This window comes from Arachis hypogaea, chromosome 17 (genome assembly GCF_003086295.3).
Source record: "Arachis hypogaea cultivar Tifrunner chromosome 17, arahy.Tifrunner.gnm2.J5K5, whole genome shotgun sequence".
Classification (NCBI taxonomy): Eukaryota; Viridiplantae; Streptophyta; class Magnoliopsida; order Fabales; family Fabaceae; genus Arachis; species Arachis hypogaea.
The window spans coordinates 12347672-12367413 of record NC_092052.1 but is presented as its reverse complement, the minus strand read 5'-3'; the positions used below and the strand labels follow the sequence as shown (position 1 = coordinate 12367413).

The 19742-nt window shown below is 35.4% G+C and overlaps 2 protein-coding genes across 3 annotated transcripts in view; one reads left to right on the top strand and one right to left on the bottom strand.

Annotated features, from left to right (window-relative positions):
* Nucleotides 1–703: 703 nt before the first annotated feature.
* LOC112767209 (uncharacterized) lies at nt 704–4670 on the top strand. 2 transcript variants are annotated; one of them, XM_025813096.3, is made up of 5 exons: nt 704–1055; nt 1411–1471; nt 1748–1911; nt 2940–3015; nt 4486–4670. In XM_025813096.3, exons 1-5 carry the CDS (start codon nt 918–920, stop codon nt 4524–4526), a joined length of 480 nt encoding a protein of 159 aa, XP_025668881.1. In that variant the 5' UTR covers nt 704–917; the 3' UTR covers nt 4527–4670. The 2 variants fall into 2 exon arrangements, with proteins under 2 accessions (XP_025668881.1, XP_025668882.1); XM_025813097.3 differs by having other exon boundaries at nt 705–1055; nt 4118–4670.
* Nucleotides 4671–4903: 233 nt separating this feature from the next.
* LOC112766455 (protein HEAT STRESS TOLERANT DWD 1-like) overlaps nt 4904–19742 on the bottom strand; it is a 56791-nt gene continuing 41952 nt past the window's right edge. Inside the window, exons 9-10 of the mRNA XM_072221696.1 lie at nt 6500–6615; nt 4904–6390 (exon numbers count right to left, since the gene is read on the bottom strand). Coding sequence (XP_072077797.1) covers nt 5943–6390; nt 6500–6615 — 564 coding nt within the window. The 3' untranslated portion in view covers nt 4904–5942. The remainder of the gene's footprint in view (nt 6391–6499; nt 6616–19742) is intronic.

The window sequence follows — 19742 nt, the reverse complement described above, 5'->3', positions numbered from 1 at the left end:
GTAATAATCTTCAATCTATGGATCGGAAGTGAAAGTTAGTATTTTTCTTTATATACTTTATAATGAATAATGAAATATTTAGTCAATAAGAGAGTTATAAAGTAGTAGTAACGTATTTGTTATAAAACCACTCATTTTAAATGGTTAAACAGGTAGGAAAAAGCAATATAAAGAATTAATTGGTTATATCTCTAATACTTTCTTTTAAACAAGAGTCTCTCGAATTTACTTAATTTCTTGCATGGGTTTTTTTGTTTTTTTTTTTTTATTTATCTTATGCTATTTTTTTATTTTTGGGATTTATTAAGGATCGAACTTTATCAAACATAGAATTTTAATATTATGTTATGAAACTATTCATTCCAAAAACTTAAACTAATAGAAAAAGATAATATAAATGATTATCTCACTCATTTTCTTAGAAATAGGATATTAATTGAAACAAAATAAAAAAAAGATTGTGTTAACTTTTTATTATATATATTCTTAATAAACCAACTTTAAATATAATGGACCTTTTTGACTAACCAAATATATATCCTCTAATGATTTAAAGTTTTTCTATTTTTAAATAAAAAAGCCCTAATGGAAAGGATAATAAAATGATTATTTTTGGCAATTAAAGTGATGAAAATGAGAGCACATGCCACATGGGGGGCAGCATATACATTTTTGGGCTTATAAATAGCACAAATTATTTGCCCATTCTTACACATAAGCTAAACTTCTCTTATCTCCTACTCTCTGCTTATCTCCTATCTTCTCTCTTCTTTATTTTTTATTTCTTTTTCTGTTTTTGGGGTGTCTTATATATGATTTGGTCGTTAAGGAGTTATTAGTTATATTGTTTGGTTAAGAAACAAGTCCATCCAAATTCAAAACCTTAAATAACAAGTATATAGTTCCTATAAAGATATATGGACAACAACCAAAAACAAAGTTCTTCTTCATCAACCATGAATAACTTTGATCAATTTTTTGGTCCCAAGGACTCATCCTCTACTTCATCTTCCTCCATCGCTCTCTTTGGTTCCATTTTTCCGCCTTCATCATCTGTATGCATCATTCTTTAAGTTTTTCTCTTCTTTTTTCCTTTTTTTTTTTTGAGTGGGTTAACTTTTTTTTCTATTTAAAAAAATAAAAAATAAAACCTTTTATTATAAGAATAAATAATGTTAAGTAATCACTTTCAGTCAATATTAGCTATTTTTTAATTATTTTGTTTATTTTAAATTATAGATATTAAATTATAAATTCTTTATCCTACGCCTTAAATTATAAATCCTAAACTCTAAAATTAATCAGTATTGGTTAACTAAAAGTTAGTCCTTTATAAATCGTAATTTGGTTTGTGAAATTTTTAATTGACATATCAACAATCAATAATCCAGTTAATTTTTTATTTTTAAGGTTGGAGGGAGAGATTATTCAAGAACACAAGATGTGGCAGGCAAACATTTTGCAATATCAGGTTCGTTCAAAACTAAGTACGTTGAAAGATACTAAAAGGCATACGTTTTTTTTTTCAAAGAAAAACACAAATAAAATAAATAATATTTTTTAAAAAATAAAATTTACTTAATTTTTTATTTACTAGAAGTTAATGAAACGAAATTTAATGTGATTTATATTTTCTGTTTATGGAATATTATCTTTTATATAGAGAGAGAATACAAATATTCTTTCTGTTTAAAATTTAGAGTTTAAAATTTAGATAATATACACATAGAATTGGATTGATTTTCAGATCAAAATAAGAGTAGTGACATGTTAAACAAGAATAAAAGTGTGGTGGAGCATAACTATTACAGCTCTTCAATCTACTATGGTGGTCAAGAAATTTATTCCCCAAGAAGCAGGACCACCACCACCGCCACTACTCCTCCTCCTCCTCAACCCCACCATCATGCTGTGAGTGTCATAAATAATTCTCACATCCTCTTTTTTTATTTAGTATATGCAATTTGTTTTTAATTACTATATTTATGGACACATTTTAAATACGACATGCATTTTTTCGTATTTTACAATATTTTAGTAAAAATTAAAAGATATTTTTTTTTTGGATTCATTTGAATATAACTAAATAAGATTACATGTTAACATGTCTAATTTTTTTTTTAACTTATATATTTAAAATAAATTTAGGAATAGTTTGTATTATTAATTATTAATAAAAAAATATTTAAAATTTTTTATTTAATTAAAAAATAAAATTTAAAAATAATTTGTCTTTTTATATAAATAAAATATTAAGATACCATTATAATTTATTTAACTTTTTTTTATATTTTATGTATGTATTATATATCATATCTAACAAAAATTTAAAATGATCATATTTATGTATCTCATATCATGTTATATTCGGTATTTTTGTCAATATTAATACATCATAGATTTAGGTTGTGTGATTATAATGATGTTTTTAACTTTATATTAAAAACTTGGCACTTTTATAAAGTGTATGGTTGCCTTGAAAATAACCTTTTGCATTATACCTAAGTTATTCGTCATTAGTTAATATATCGATAATGTTACATAGACTCTCTAATTTTTTTTTGTGAAAGAGTATGTAGAAACAACTAACAAGGTACAAGGTCTCACATGTTCTTGTAAGATTGACACATATATTAAGTAAAGTTATGAATAAACTCTTGAGAATTTATATTTTAGACAGATTAATTTTTAAAAAAATATTAATAAAATTTTTTAAAATAATAAATGTAAACATATTATTTTTAAATTAGTCCTTATAATTAAAATAAAAAATTTTAATTTGAACTAATTTATCTAAATTTATTATTTTAAAAAATTTTATTAGTATTTTATTGTAAAGACTAATCTTTTTAAAATATAAATTTTTTTAAATTTATTTGTCACTTTAGTCATTACTGTGAAGACAAAGAAGGAGCTAATAATTTTCATTCTTATTGTAGTTCAAAAAAGATAAGGAGGATGATGATCCCAATGGTAGCGATCCAAACAGTGCTTCAAGAGGGAATTGGTGGCAAGGTAGGAGAAGAAATTAAATTTCAGAGAAGAAAGAAAATAAAGAATAAAATTTTTGAACAGTGAAATGAAGTAACAGTTAAACCTCAATTAGTTTGGATTTCTTTTAAAATGAATCTTTCTTTTTAAATCTCAACTCATGGTATATATACATCCTTCAAAAGTTTAATTAAGAAGTCTCAATAAGGAGGAATTCTTAGGTGTTTGCAAGCAAATCTCAGTTTTGCTGTATTTTATTCAACATGACATATCATTTGAGATTCTGATATTTATAGAGACAATTCTAAAAACCTTTTTTTTTGAAAAAAAAAAGTCATTATAATTAAAATCTTAGATTACATATTTTTTTAACCACGCTAGCTAGATATACACAAAAAAAATCTATTACTAAATCAGTTATTGATATAAAATATATGTTAAAATATAAAATATATATTCAAAATGAGATACACAACACATATATTTTATAAAAAAAATACATGATGACTTTTATATCTATATAGTGTTTTTTATTTTTTTTATTAGAGATTTTATTTTAATATATATGTGGGTCTAATTATCTATATATACTTACTATATATAATGAGTATATTAAAAAGATCAGTGTCCAACTTTTTTTCTAAAATATCTTTTATTATAATAATTCATAAAAAATATTGTTTTCATTATTTAAACTCAAGACCTTTTAGTTAAATTATAAATCGCTTACCGTTTTAATTAATTTAATCTTTATTATTTTAAAATATATTTAATAAATAAAAGAATAAATCAATAGGCATGCCACGGCCTATTGATATACTAATATATATAAATCAGAATAAAATTAGAATTTTGTGGGGGAGTAGATTCTCTCCGGTAAAAAAAACTGGATAGTATCTAGTGTTGAATCTTACTTTTCATTATTTTCTCTCTTCTCTTTATTTTTAGTCCCACTTGTAGAATTAAAAATGAGAAATCACACTTTATTTTTTTAAATATTAAAAAAATTGGAGAGGATCCATTTTCAATTTTGTGTACACTAGTGGACACTTAATAAGAATATTAAAATTGGAAAAACATAATTAACTCACATTGAGTTCTCCTCCATTATTTCCGGTTTTTGCAGGTTCTCTTTATTATTAACATAGTTTTAGGGGGAAAATAGACCATTCCTATTCAGTACGTAGTGTTGCAGGAGATGCTGATCAACCACGAAGCTTTATATATGTATGGAGATCAATCTACCAGAAAAAGAAAGAACAAAATAATAAGACATGATAGATTGATATACATATATATGTATGGAGATCAATCTACCAGTATAGCTTGAGACTTAAAACTACATACTCCTTGCTTTGTATTTTATGAAAAAGTTTCTTATTATTTTCATATTGGCTTTTGACATTTAATTTAGGCCTTTATTTGTTTTAGTTTCTTAGTGATATGTTGTCATGTTTCGTATGTATGTACTCAACTTTATGGGTTTTTTTTTAGGTGGCTACTCCAATGAAGATTGTATGATTGTCATCATGTGAAGATATTTCATTTTGACCATTGGATGATAGATTGTAGGGCTTGATTTTTATTTAAAGTAAAAGTGTTATTTTTATTCAAAGTGTTGCTAAACAAATAAGTTACACTTTTTAAATAAAAATCATCATGAGAAGATGTTTTTGGCATCTTCATGGGAGTAGTTGCCTTTTTTTTAATCTCCATTTACTCTCGTGTAATAATAATAATAATAATAATAATAATAACAATAATAATAATAATAATAATAATCTAATAGATAGAATAAGTATAGGAAGCCAATGGCCTAAGCGTACAATGTGTACAATGGAGGGATTAGAAAGTATTAGAGATATGACCATTAGTGTTACATTGTCTTGTTAGACTACGCTTTTGGAATGAGTGGTTTCATGATATGGTATTAGAGTTCTAGGTTCAAAAGGTCAAGAGTTCGAACTTTGTACACATTGTACGCTTAGGCCATTGGCTCCCTAGAAATTGTTAGGATATAATAATAAAACGTTTTCTTAGGAGACAAAAATATTTGATCAGTTTAGGCACCATAATACCCACTACTTTTCTTTTAACCACTACTTTTCTTTTATTTTGTTGAATTTGTTTGCACCACCATAATACCCACTACTTTTCTTTTCTAGTTTAGGCACTAAACTTTTTAATTTAGTTTGTTTCAGTGATAATTAATCATTTCAACAGTAGAAAAGTTAATCCCTTCTAGTAGAATCAAGTGGAATGTAACTTTACGTATTTTATAACAAAAATCACCTAAAAAAACAGAACTAAAACAGTCAATATTTAGAAGTTACTGTTGGAAGTGCAATCTTTTAAAAATTACTTCAATAGATGGATGGAACAACAGGGGATACTTTACTGTGGGACAACATAAAAATTTTAACATGGAAGTGAAATGGGTGAAGTATCCAAAAAATATTTCTTACTTTTTGAAATTTACGAGAAACCTTTTCTTTTTTATTTTTTTGATTTTTTGTATCAATAGCAGAACCACCATACTCTTCAGTCTTCCCAACCCAAAACCCTTCCCATCAAAACCTGAAAAAGACAAACCCTGAACCAGAATCAAACTCCAAAATCAAGGTATTGGTCCTTCTTCAAGACCACTTGGATCCAAAATCTCGTTTCAATCCCTTCCCTCACTGTTAATGTTGCAAGTGTGAGGAGTGTTGAAGTTAGTCCCACATCAAGAAAAACAAAGAAGAGTGAGGAGTTTATAAGATGAGAGACACATTAATTTACTATCTTAAGCTTTTGAGTTGAATGTAGTGTTTTCTCATCTTATGTTCTCTCGCTTGATTTCTCCCCATGGTCGAGAAAGGGGCCTGGCTGAATATCATTTTAATAAATTACACAAAAACAAATTAAAGGGAAGATTCAAAACTTTTGTACTCAGGAGCACCTAATCCGATCTATGGTAGCAGATTAGCAGGTACCAATAAGAAGTAAATGCTGAACACCAAGGCCATGTATCTATCTATCAAGCACCATTTGATGGCAACGTGCTCTGAATATTTGAAGGCATAAGGATGTTGAATCCATTCCAGGAATCTGAGCATGCCAATGTAGTTCTTTGAGGTCTTTTTGTCCCTGATGTAAGATGAAAAGAAAATAAATGAATAGAACCAACAAACCAGGGACTTACTACCATTCGGATAAATATCAATCAGGATTTGCCTTAAAAGAGAATGCCTATGGTTTCCAACTATCCAAATAAATAGATAAATTCTGTGCCAAACACTTTGATGTATAAATAGTAGTTGGGGAGGAAGATCTTCAGTGGCATTTACTTGTTCTTTGGTTTGAGCCTTGAATTCAATCTCCTCTTCCTCATCCTTTTCCAATGAAAGGTTCCATATCCTGTGGCAAAAATCAACAAAGATCACAAAATAGACGGTTTAAAAAGAGTACTAAAATCTGTTTGGAAGTTGATTAATGGGAATTGCAGATATATAAATATTTTACTCACGTAAGCTGATTATCGGATGATGAAACGGCCAATGAAGAGGCTTCATGTGGACTCCACTCAATGGATGTGATTGGGTGCTTATGGTATTCAAAATGTGCTACCACAGAATCTCCTTCCTATACACAAATTAATGCACTTTTCACATGAGCTGACAACAGCACCAAAAAATATCAGCAGAAAGATCAGACATTGTGTAACTTAATTTTTCGCCATAATGCATCTCGAAGGATAATGAATCAAGGGTAAAAAAATTATCTAAGTAACGTGATCCAAACCCTTTTTATAAGAACTAAGAAAGAAAGCGTTCTTTATACCAGTCTATGTGCTTCAGGGTTCGTAAGCTTAGGAGGATTTAGTGTTTTAAAGAAAAATAGAATTAACGTGTTTGCAATAAAGGGACTCGGCTTGGAAAGATTGAGAGGTGAACCAGTGTACTAATGAACTGGGTTACCATCAACATGCTATAGGGACATAAAAATTGAAGCCAAATATGTAAAGTTATAATTTGGAAGTTGTAACACTTGAAAACCTGCAGGCATGAGTTAACAAGGAGAAAGTGCATGATGCGTAAGCATCTTTCTTATATTTTTGTTGTTTTAGACCATCATGAATGCTACTTTGAGTCGTACTGCTATTTTGTTAATTACAGGAAAAATTCGGACAAATTTGACAGAGCTTATGCAAAAAAAAAGTGAGAAAAATACTTGCTATCAATCTGGCGATAAATGCCACACCTCGGCATTTAGCGCCAGGTACCTCATAATTTATGCAAGGACTCTGTGAAGGTGGCACTAAATGCCACTACCCGGCGTTTGGCGCCAGGTGATCCGGAAAGTTGAAATTGCATTCTGTTTGGTAGCGCTAAATGCCACTGCTCAACATTTAGCGCCAGGGCCGTGTCAAGCAATTCCACGGAAGACATTTTTTGGTTTTTAATTTAAAAATTAAATTAAAAAAAAAAAGATATTAGTAGGCTTTAGAATTTTAATTTTGTATTTAGATATAAAAAGAGAAAAGATTCAACCCTTCGGACTCTCTTCTTCCTCTTCCTCATTCCGCACTTTTACACTTTTTTACTCGAGGTTCCATGAGCAACTAAACCTCCATTGTTAAAGTTAAGATCTATGTTTATTTTAATGAATTAATACTATGGTCATTCTACTCTTAATCAATGCACTGATTTAAATTCAAGGATTGATTTCGCTTTTCATCCTAGGAATTAGAGTATATTGGAAGATAACTCTTCTATTTGAATTCTTGTTGAATCTTGGAAAAGTTATATCAATGGAATTGCAGCTTGAAATCAATTCCTCACAACTCTCTAATTATCTGGATGTAACGTGATATGTGTCATATACTCGCCTCATTTTTGGGTACTTAGGGTTTGTGTGACTCATAAACTAGAATTGGACTTAACCTTTTAATTTAAATTAAGTGACCAAGAAATTGGCCGTTGATTGAGTTAGAGGAGATTAAATTACTAAGAAATTAGGGTTTTGATCACTTAAGATTTGCTATGAATTGAATCTTTGCATGATTAAAGTAGTTGATAATAATTATTAATCCGAAAATTTAAACATTTTCAAAGTCTTAACTATTTTCTCATATTATTTTCATCAACCATTCACTGTTTGCTTCCTTGCAATCTCTGATTTACTTTTTTAGGCTATTTGAACTTGAAATCACTCATCTTAGCTTGTCTAACTAACCTAATCACTCAACTATTGATGCTTAATCCATTAATTCTCGTAGGATCGACACTCACTCACCTGAGTTATTACTTGATACAATTCGGTGCACTTGCCGGTTAGTATGTGGTATTCATAGGCGCCATTGTCAGGGATTAACTGTGATTGACAATTACCCGTTGTTTGATTACCTAGATTAGACTTTTTCTTGATTTAATTTTCTCTTTTTTTTTCTTTTCTCCTTTAGTTCGAAATTTTCTTAGCTATTTTATTTACTTTGTTCATTTTATTTTCTAAATTTTCTTCTATTTAATTTCAAAATTTTTTTAATATTTTCTTTAATTTTATTTTAAACATTTTTTTGCATCTTTCTATATTTTATTTAGTTTGTTTTATTTTATTTCTTTTATCTGATTTACCTCACTGAAAATTCTCTTCACTCTGACATAGAGATTCCCACTTTTTCTTGTTTTCTGTTTGTTTATGAGTAGGAACAGGGACAAGGAACCTCTTCTTAATTTTGATCCTGAAATTAAAAAGACTGTTAGAAGACGCCAACAGCAGGTTGGAGCTTATAGGGCTGCTGAAAGTCTCAAGGAGAATTCTGAGGAGGAAATTGAAGAAATCACTATGGAGCCAAACAACAACAATGTTGTTATTCCTAATACTCCTAATGCTCCTGAGCAACCTAAGAGAACTCTTGGTTCTTACACTACTCTAAATCCTACTTTTTATGGCAGTAGCATTATTGTGCCCCCTGTAACTACTAATAACTTTGAGTTGAAACCTCAATTCATCACTTTGGTGTAACAAAATTGTCAGTTTTATGAACTCCTGCAAGAAGACCCAAACTTATTCATCTCTAATTTTCTGCAGAGTTGTGATACAATGAAGACTAATGGAATCCATCCTGATGTTTATCGATTATTGCTATTTTCAATTGTTGTACGGGACCAAGCCAAGCAGTAGTTTGATACACAACCTAAGGAGAGTCTGGATATGAGACAATGTGGTAAGCAGATTCTTAACTAAATTCTTTCTACCTCAGAGGCTAACTAAGCTATGGACCGATGTTTAGACCTTCAGGCAACAAGAGGGTGAATCTCTTTATGAAACTTGGGAGAGGTACAAGGTTATGTGATGCATTCGCATATTTGTTATATTAGCTAGTCAGTTTAGTTAGTTTTAGCTTAATTTCATTCATTATCTTTGAAATAAACAAGCATTTTTATGAGTTTTACTTCCATGCATTAAAACACCAAGAACTAGGTAAATGTTGGCCAAATTCATGCAAATATTCAAGCAGTTTATAAACAAGTTGATGTGAATGATTCCCTTGAAATTATTGCATAAGATGGCAAGACTTTGAGGAAGTTTCTTTGGTTTATGTTAGGTGATGAAGCTAGAAAGCAATGGAGCAAGAATTAGAGCAAGAAAGCTTGAAGATACACCAATATTTGGCAAGAAAGCAGAGTGAAAGCAGAGGAGTGCATGCTGCCAACGCTGGTTAGTGCTAGCGTGTTTTGCAACAACGCCCAACAACCCTGGGGAATGATCCTGGGAAGGAATGGCACGTTGCCAACTTGGGTTACCACTGGAGTGTCTTGTGACAAAGCCAAGCGACCCTGGAGAGTGATCCTAGAGGGATCAAGCACGTTGCCAACTCCATAATCTATGGGCGTGTTTGATGATAACGCAGCAAGCAACTCCGGGGAGCAAGTCAGAAGCTCGTGCACGTTGCCAACGCCAGAGTCCAAAGGCATGTTTAGAGGCAACGCTGCAAGCAAGGCCTTGGAGAGAAGCAATTTCAAAGCCTCGAGCACGTTGCCAACCTAGAGATGGGGGGCATGTTTGAGGACAACGCAGGCAAACAACGCTGAATAGAAGACTTAGCTCAGCAAAGGGAGAAGCACGTTGCCAACGCCAAGTTCTGAAGGCGTGTTCCAAGGCAACGTAGCAAGCAAAACTTGGTGCCACAAGAAAAGCTCGAGCACGTTGCTGGCTTTGGAGAGCATGGACGTGTTCCAAGGCAACGCCAAGCTAGAAGGCAACCCTGGAGGGCAATCTCAAGACATCAAGCACGTTGCCAATGTTAGGTGCATATGCGTTTTTGATGACAATGCCAAGCAGCAAGCATGGAGCCATGAGGAAGGCTCGAGCACGTTGTCAACTCCAGGATGCAATGGCGTGTTTGAGGATAACGCCAGCAGCCATGGACCTCCACTCGAGCACGTTGCCAACGCCAAGCTCTATAGGCGTGTTTTGTGACAACGTAGCAAGCAATCTTGGAGAGCAATCCCCCTCACTCGAGCACGTTGCCAACGCCAAGTTCTATAGGCGTGTTCCAAGGCAACGTGACAAGCAAAGTTGAAACAAGAAGGCAGCCCTGGAGGGGAGCAGCGAGCACATTGCCAACGTGCCAACAAGGGGGCGTGTTCAGCAACAACGCCAGCCCCATGTCTCAGTGCTGGGAGGTTTGGCACGTTGCCAACTTGGAAGAGAGGGTGCGTGTTCAGCAACAACTTCAACAAACTTGGCAGCCTGACCTTACCTTCTTTGAGGAAGCATAACTTGAGATAGGAAAATCCAATTGAGATGATTCCAAGTGCATTAAAAAAAAGACATTCTAAGCTTTCCAATGATGTATGATAGTCCATATTGAAGCAGAGGATTGACACTCAAATTCTGGGTAACATTAGGCATGCAAAGTAGAACCAAGAAGAAGGAAAGCCAAGTTGTTAGCAACAACTTGGGCTAACAACGCCCAGCACAAAACTCCAAGCCCAGGAAACTCATGAGCACGTTGCCAACGTGCATTCACACTGGCGTGTTTGCCAGTAACGCCCTCATCGGGCCAGGAGCATTATGAATGAGCCTCTCTCTCCCTGTTGAGCAACACTTCTTCTATTTACATTTTCCACTAAGCCAAGAATTCAACGAGGATAAAGCCCACATTGCTAGCCCAATTAAGGATCTTTGAAGGAGTTTTAGGAGTAGTATAAATAGAGAAGAGTTTGATACTTTGAGGGACTTTTTTGCTTTTGAACTTGTTTTTAGACTTTTTGACACTTAGACATTTTCTATTACACTAGCAATTTCTATTCTTTACTTTTTCTCACCGGTCTTCTATTTTGTTTTTTTTTTTTTTTTTTTTGCAACTTTGAATTTCAGTTTTAAAAACTTCTCCTTCTTCATTCTTCTCTAGACTTAGTTTAATTTTTATCTCTGCAATTGTTGTTGAAATTGGAGCTATGATTCACTAAACCCCACTTTCATTAGGGGGAAGAGCTCTGTTTATTTGAAGGAATTGATTAACATCAATTCAGGAGAATTTGCATCTCTAATCCCTAATGATCCTCTCCATCATCAATTCTCATTTCTTTTGCTCTTTAGTTGTTTGAATACCTATTACCCAATTCCCTTCTACATTCTTGCAATTCATTATTCTTGTCATTTATATTCTGTTTCTATATTTCTTGCTATTTACTCTTATGCTCTTTAAAATTCTGCGATCTTTACTTTCTTGCAATTTATCTTTAATGTCATTTAAGTTTCTTGCATTTTAAGTTTCAGTTATTTACTTTCATCTTCTTTCTCTCTTCTCGTTCCTTAAATTCCTTGCCATTTAAATTTTTGCAATTATGTTCAAAAATCACAAATCTCATGAAATCAAAACCATGTTTGCTTGACTAAATCTACCATTTAATTAAAGTTTCTTAATCTACCAATCTCCGTGGGATCGACCTCACTCTTAGTGAGTTTTATTACTTGATACGACTTGGTATACTTGCCGGTAATTACGTGAAATTAATGTTTTACGTATCAAGTTTTTGATGTGATGCATTCGCATATTTGTTATATTAGCTAGTCAGTTTAGTTAGTTTTAGCTTAATTTCATTCATTATCTTTGAAATAAACAAGCATTTTTATGAGTTTTACTTCCATGCATTAAAACACCAAGAACTAGGTAAATGTTGGCCAAATTCATGCAAATATTCAAGGAGTTTATAAACAAGTTGATGTGAATGATTCCCTTGAAATTATTGCATAAGATGGCAAGACTTTGAGGAAGTTTGTTTGATTTATGTTAGGTGATGAAGCTAGAAAGCAATGGAGCAAGAATTAGAGCAAGAAAGCTTGAAGATACACCAATATTTGGCAAGAAAGCAGAGTGAAAGCAGAGGAGTACATGCTGCCAATGCTGGTTAGTGCTAGCGTGTTTTGCAACAACGCCCAACAACCCTGGGGAATGATCTTGGGAAGGAATGGCACGTTGCCAACTTGGGTTACCACTGGAGTGTCTTGTGACAACGCCAAGCGACCCTGGAGAGTGATCCTAGAGGGATCAAGCACGTTGCCAACTCCATAATCTATGGGCGTGTTTGATGGTAACGCAGCAAGCAACTCTGGGGAGCAAGTCAGAAGCTCATGCACGTTGCCAACGCCAGAGTCCAAAGGCGTGTTTAGAGGCAACGCTGCAAGAAAGGCCTTGGAGAGAAGTAATTTCAAAGCCTCGAGCACGTTGCCAACCTAGAGATGGGGGGCGTGTTTGAGGACAACGCAGGCAAACAACGCTGAATAGAAGACTTAGCTCAGCAAAGGGAGAAGCACGTTGCCAACGCCAAGTTCTGAAGGTGTGTTCCAAGGCAACGTAGCAAGCAAAACTTGGTGCCACAAGGAAAGCTCGAGCACGTTGCTGGCTTCGGAGAGCATTGACGTGTTCCAAGGCAACGCCAAGCTAGAAGGCAACCCTGGAGGGCAATCTCAAGACATCAAGCACGTTGTCAACGTTAGGTGCATATGCGTTTTTGATGACAACGCCAAGCAGCAAGCATGGAGCCATGAGGAAGGCTCGAGCACGTTGTCAACTCCAGGATGCAATGGCGTGTTTGAGGATAACGCCAGCAGCCATGGACCTCCACTCGAGCACGTTGCCAACGCCAAGCTCTATAGGCGTGTTTTGTGACAACGTAGCAAGCAATCTTGGAGAGCAATCCCCCTCACTCGAGCACGTTGCCAACGCCAAGTTCTATAGGCGTGTTCCAAGGCAACATCACAAGCAAAGTTGAAGCAAGAAGGCAGCCCTGGAAGAGAGCAGCGAGCACGTTGCCAATGTGCCAAAAAAGGGGTGTGTTCAGCAACAACGCCAGCCCTATGTCTTAGCCGTGGGAGGTTTGGTACGTTGCCAACTTGGAAGAGAGGGTGCGTGTTCAGCAACAACTTCAACAAACTTGGACGCCTGACCTTACCTTCTTTGAGGAAGCATAACTTGAGATAGGAAAATTCAATTGAGATTATTCCAAGTGCATTAGAAACAAGACATTCTAAGCTTTCCAATGATGTATGATAGTCCATATTAAAGCAGATGATTGACACTCAAATTCTGGGTAACATTAGGCATGCAAAGTAGAACCAAGAAGAAGGAAAGCCAAGTTGTTAGCAACAACTTGGGCTAACAACGCCCAGCACAAAACTTCAAGCCCAGGAAACTCATGAGCACGTTTCCAACGTGCATTCACACTGGCGTGTTTGCCAGTAACGCCCTCATTGGGGCAGGAGCATTATGAATGAGCCTCTCTCTCCCTGTTGAGCAACACTTCTTCTATTTACATCTTCCACTAAGCCAAGAATTCAACGAGGATAAAGCCCACATTGCCAGCCCAATTAAGGATCTCTGAAGGAGTTTTAGGAGTAGTATAAATAGAGAAGAGTTTGATACTTTGAGGGACTTTTTTGCTTCTGAACTTGTTTTTAGACTTTTTGACACTTAGACATTTTCTATTACACTAGCAATTTCTATTCTTTACTTTTTCTCACCGGTCTTCTATTTTATTTTTATTTTTTTTGCAACTTTGAATTTCAGTTTTAAGAACTTCTCCTTCTTCATTCTTCTCTAGACTTAGTTTAATTTTTATCTCTGCAATTGTTGTTGAAATTGGAGCTATGATTCACTAAACCCCACTTTCATTAGGGGAAGAGCTCTGTTTATTTGAATGAATTGATAACTCTTCTTTTCCTTCTTAATTCAAGTGGTTAATCCAAGAGAAAACTCTTGTTCTTCAAAGATTCAATCACCATCGAAAGAGGGATTAATCTATATGAATTATGTGGTGAATTTGAGAAAGGAGCCACATAATTCAGTTTAGAGTTCATCCTTTCATGATTTCCTTAATCAATACACTTTGGTTGGTATGTGAGATGTAACCTCCCTTAGTTGAGATTCTGGAGGTTGTGTGACTTGGATTAGGAATTGAACTTCATCTCTTCTCATGAACAATTAGATCACGAGAGTGGCAATTGGTTGTGTTGAGAGAAATTGAGTTACCAAGAGATTGAGACTCAATTACCCACAAATTGCCATGGATCTATACCCATGATTGAGAAGGAATTGATTAACATCAATTCAGGAGAATTTGCATCTCTGATCCCTAATGATCCTCTCCATCATCAATTCTCATTTCTTTTGCTCTTTAGTTGTTTGAATACCCATTACCCAATTCCCTTCTACATTCTTGCAATTCATTATTCTTGTCATTTACATTCTGTTTCTATATTTCTTGCTATTTACTCTTATGCTCTTTAAAATTCTTCGATCTTTACTTTCTTGCAATTTATCTTTAATGTCATTTAAGTTTCTTGCATTTTAAGTTTCAGTTATTTACTTTCATCTTCTTTCTCTCTTCTCGTTCTTTAAATTCCTTGCCATTTAAATTTTTGCAATTATGTTCAAAAATCACAAATCTCATGAAATCAAAACCATGTTTGCTTGACTAAATCTACCATTTAATTAAAGTTGCTTAATCTACCAATCTCCGTGGGATCGACCTCACTCTTAGTGAGTTTTATTACTTGATACGACCTGGTATACTTGTCGGTAATTACGTGAAATTAATGTTTTACGTATCAAGTTTTTGGCGCCGTTGCCGGGGATTGGAAAATATTGACAATGATTAAGTGAATGGTAGTTTAGATTAAGCATTTTTCTTTTCTTTGTTAAAGCCCACTAACTGTTTGATATTTTGTTTGCTAACTTTATCTTCACTCTAGCAATAGAGTATTTCATTTGTGTTGTTAGTTTGTGTGTTTGTGTATGTCAGAGGTAAGGAGATTTAATCCTGAAGACGAGAGAACCCTTCGAAGGTTAAGAAGAAAAGCAGCAGGAAAAGGGATAATTGGTGAGGAGGATTCAGAAGGAGAAGACCAAATCATGGAGGGCAATTCACATAACTATGCTGAGGGAGTTGCCAACAATAACAACCCAGAGGGAGTTGCCAACAATAACAACCCACCTCAAAGGAGAGTTCTAGCTTCTTACACTCTCCCAAATCCAAGAGACTGTGGGAGCAGTATACTCGCTCCCAATGTTCATGCAAACAACTTTGAATTAAAGTCTCAGCTCATCACTCTCGTGCAAAACAATTGTTCCTATGGAGAAGGCCCCCTTGAGGACCCAAACCAACACCTATCTGTCTTCCTAAGAATATGTGAAACTGTCAAGACAAATAGTGTGCATCCAGATGTTTACAAGCTGCTATTATTCCCATTTTCTTTGAGAGACAAGGCATTTCAATGGCTAGAGACATTTCCCAAGGAAAGTATCAACACTTGGGATGATCTGGTGAATAAATTCCTATCCAAGTTCTATCCGCCTCAGAGGATCATCAGGTTAAAAACAGAGGTGCAAACGTTCACTCAAATGGATGGGGAATCATTGTATGAAGCATGGGAAAGATACAAAACCTTGATTAGAAAATGTCCACCTGAGATGTTCAGTGAATGGGATAAACTTCAAAATTTCTATGAAGGGTTGACTGAAAAATCTCAAGAATCTTTGGATTACTCTACAGGAGGCTCGCTACAATTGATGAATACAGCCGAAGAAGCTCAGAATCTCATAGACATGGTGACAAATAACCAATACTTCTTTGCTCATCAGAGGCAACGCCAACCCGTTCAAAAGAAGGGTGTGTTGGAACTAGAAGGAGTGGATACTATCTTGGCACAGAACAAGTTGATGCACCAACAAATCCAGCAACAAATGGAAATGATGGCTAAGAGAATAGATGGCCTCCAACTAGCTTCAGTGAGTACAACAAATCAGGCTTCAATTGAATGGGGTCAAAATGAAGCAGGCAATGTTGAGCAGCAACAAGAACAAGTTCAATACATGCAAAACACCTCAAGTTCATTTCAAAATGACTTTCATGGTGACACATACAACTCATCCTGGACGAACCACCCCAACCTGTGATGGGGTGATAATCAAAACCAGTGGCAGAAGAACAACAACTCCAACCATTCCCGCAACACACACAACCAAAACCACTCATCCAACAACACTAACCAATACAAGAAACCACAAAACACATATCAACCACCTCACCACAATCCACAAACTCACCAAAATAACATTTCCGCACCAACATCTAACCCCCAAAATTACCACACCACCTCTACAAACAACTTCCAGCAACCACATTCCACCCCCATCATACCACCAATTGACCATCATGAAAATAGACTTTCATGTCTTGAGGCAGCCCTACAAGCAATTGCTCAGTCCACTCAAAGCTTGATCAAAGTGCAAGAGAGAAATGAAGCAACCATGAATAGCCTTGAACGGCAAGTGGGACAATTGGCTAAATAAGCTGAACGGCCGACCAATGTCCTCCCAAGTGACACAGTACCCAACCTAAGAGAAGAATGCAAAGCTCTTCAGTTGAGAAGTGGCAAAGTAATTGGAGAAAGTTCTAACAAGGAAGCAACAAAACTCAAAGAGCAAGGCACAGCAAGCAAGCAAGGTGAAGACAAGGTATCAACACCTCAAGAAAGCAAAGAAGATGAAAAGCCACAAAGCAAGACACCCACTCAAGACAACCACTCCAAAAACAAGGAGAATGTGAAGCCACAACAGGAGAACAAGAATGAAGGAGTGAAAGCCTATGTACCCAAGCTTCCATACCCAACCAGGATACACAAAGGAACGAAAGATCAACAATTCCCAAGGTTCTTGGAAATCTTTAAGAAACTTGAAATCAACATCCCATTGGCAGAGGCCTTGGAACAAATGCCACTATATGCAAAGTTTCTTAAAGAATTAATCACCAAGAAGAGAAGTTGGCAAGAGAAAGAAACAGTGATTCTCACTCAAGAGTGTAGCGCCGTTATTCAAAGGGGACTGCCACCAAAACTCAAGGATCCAGGCAGCTTCCTCATACCATGCACAATTGGGAGTATAGCCATTGACAAATTACTCTGTGACCTGGGAGCAAGCATTAACTTAATGCCCCTTACCATGATGAAGAAAATGATGATAGAAGAGTTGAAACCCACAAGGATGTCACTCCAACTTGCTGACAGATCTATCAAAATACCAAATGGTGTAGTTGAGAACCTCTTGGTGAAAGTGGGGAACTTTATATTTCCAGCTGATTTTGTAGTTCTAGATTTGGACGAAGAGGGGAGCAACTCAGTTATCCTTGGTAGACCCTTTTTGGCTACAGCTAGAACAATCATTGATGTGGAAAAGGGAGGGATAATTTTCAGAGTACATGATGAGCAAATGACCATAAATGTATTCAAGGCAATGCAACACCCCGTTGAGAAAGAGAGTTGCATGAAGATTGATGTGGTGGATTCTTTGGTTAAAGAAGTACTTGAAATAAACCATCAAGTGAAACAGGAGGAAGTCCAGGACATCCAAGGACAAGAAGAGAACAAATTGGACACACCAGAGGAACCAAGTGAAGCTAAGAAAGAAGAGGCACCACAACAAGAGTTGAAACCACTACCCCCTCATCTTAAATATGCATTTCTTGGTGAAAAGGACAGCTTATCAGTGATCATCAATTCTACATTGAGTGCAGAGGAAGAAGAAAAGCTACTTGTAGTATTGAGAGCTCACAAAGAGGCGTTAGGATGGACCATTGATGACTTGAAAGGCATAAGCCCTGCCATATGCATGCACAAGATACTCTTGGAGGAAAATTCTAAACCAGTGGTACAACCTCAGAGAAGATTGAATCCCACAATGAAAGAGGTGGTCCAAAAAGAAGTACTGAAGCTAAGTAAAGCTGGGATCATTTACCCCATCTCTAACAGTCCATGGGTTAGCCCAGTTCAAGTAGTACCAAAGAAAGGTGGGATGACTGTTATTGTCAATGAGAAGAATGAGCTTATTCCAACAAGAACAGTGACTGGATGGAGGATGTGCATTGACTATAGGAGGCTGAATGATGCCACATGAAAGGACCATTTCCCCCTTCCTTTCATTGACCAGATGCTGGAAAGGCTGGCTGGCCATGCTTATTACTGTTTCCTTGACGGATACTCTGGATATAACCAAATAGTAGTTGACCCCATGGATCAAGAGAAGACCTCCTTTACCTGTCCTTTTGGAGTCTTTACTTACAGGAGAATGCCATTCGGACTGTGTAATGCCCCAGCTACCTTTCAGAGATGCATGCTATCAATCTTCTCGGACATGGTAGAAAAATTTATTGAAGTCTTTATGGATGATTTCTCTGTCTTTGGCGATTCTTTCAACACTTGCTTGCACCATCTTACCCTAGTCTTGAAGAGGTGCCAAGAAACCAATTTGGTTTTAAACTGGGAGAAATGTCATTTCATGGTACCCGAAGGCATTGTTCTTGGTCACAAAATTTCAAGAGAGGGTATAGAGGTTGACAAGGCAAAAGTAGAAATTATAGAAAAACTTCCTTTACCAACTAGTGTGAAAGCTGTTAGAAGCTTCTTAGGGCATGCTGAATTCTATAGAAGATTCATCAAAGATTTTCCAAAATAGCAAAGCCACTAAGCAATCTGCTGGTGGTAAACAATCCTTTCCTCTTTGATGATGAATGTAAACATGCCTTTGAAACTCTAAAAGCTACGCTCACCACAGCACCAATCATCACACCCCCAAGTTGGGGATTGCCTTTTGAACTCATGTGTGATGCAAGTGACCTTGCAATTGGTGCTGTGTTGGGGCAGAGGAAGGAAAAAAAGCTTCATGTTATCTACTATGCAAGTAAAGTATTGAATGAAGCTCAAAGAAATTACACCACAACAGAGAAAGAGTTACTAGCTGTGGTATATGCTTTTGATAAGTTTAGACAATATTTGATTGGATCTAAAGTTTTAGTATATACTGACCATGCTGCTCTTAAGTATCTTATGTCAAAACAGAATGCCAAACCAAGGCTAATCAGATGGGTACTGCTCCTACAAGAATTTGACATTGAGATAAAGGATAGGAAAGGTAGTGAAAATCAAGTTGCTGACCATCTATCAAGGGTGCCACAAGATGCATGTCAAGACAATCTTCAATCAATAAATGAAGAATTTTCAGATGAGCATCTCTTGCAAATTCAACATATCCCTTGGTTCGCAGACATGGCCAACTACAAGGCAGGAAGGATCATCCCACAAGAATACACAAAACAACAAGTCAAGAAGTTGTTACATGAGGCCAAGTTCTTCTTCTGGGATGAGCCATTTCTATTCAAAAGATGCCCAGATGGAATGATAAGAAGGTGTGTACCGGAGGTTGAGAT

Coding starts and splice junctions, on each gene's coding strand:
- LOC112767209 (XM_025813096.3), top strand. CDS start 918: ATGGACAACAACCAAAAACAAAGTTCTTCTTCATCAACCATGAATAAC. Junction 1,472..1,747: donor CAAACATTTTGCAATATCAG/GTTCGTTCAAAA, acceptor ATTGATTTTCAG/ATCAAAATAAGAGTAGTGAC. Junction 1,912..2,939: donor CTCAACCCCACCATCATGCT/GTGAGTGTCATA, acceptor TTCTTATTGTAG/TTCAAAAAAGATAAGGAGGA.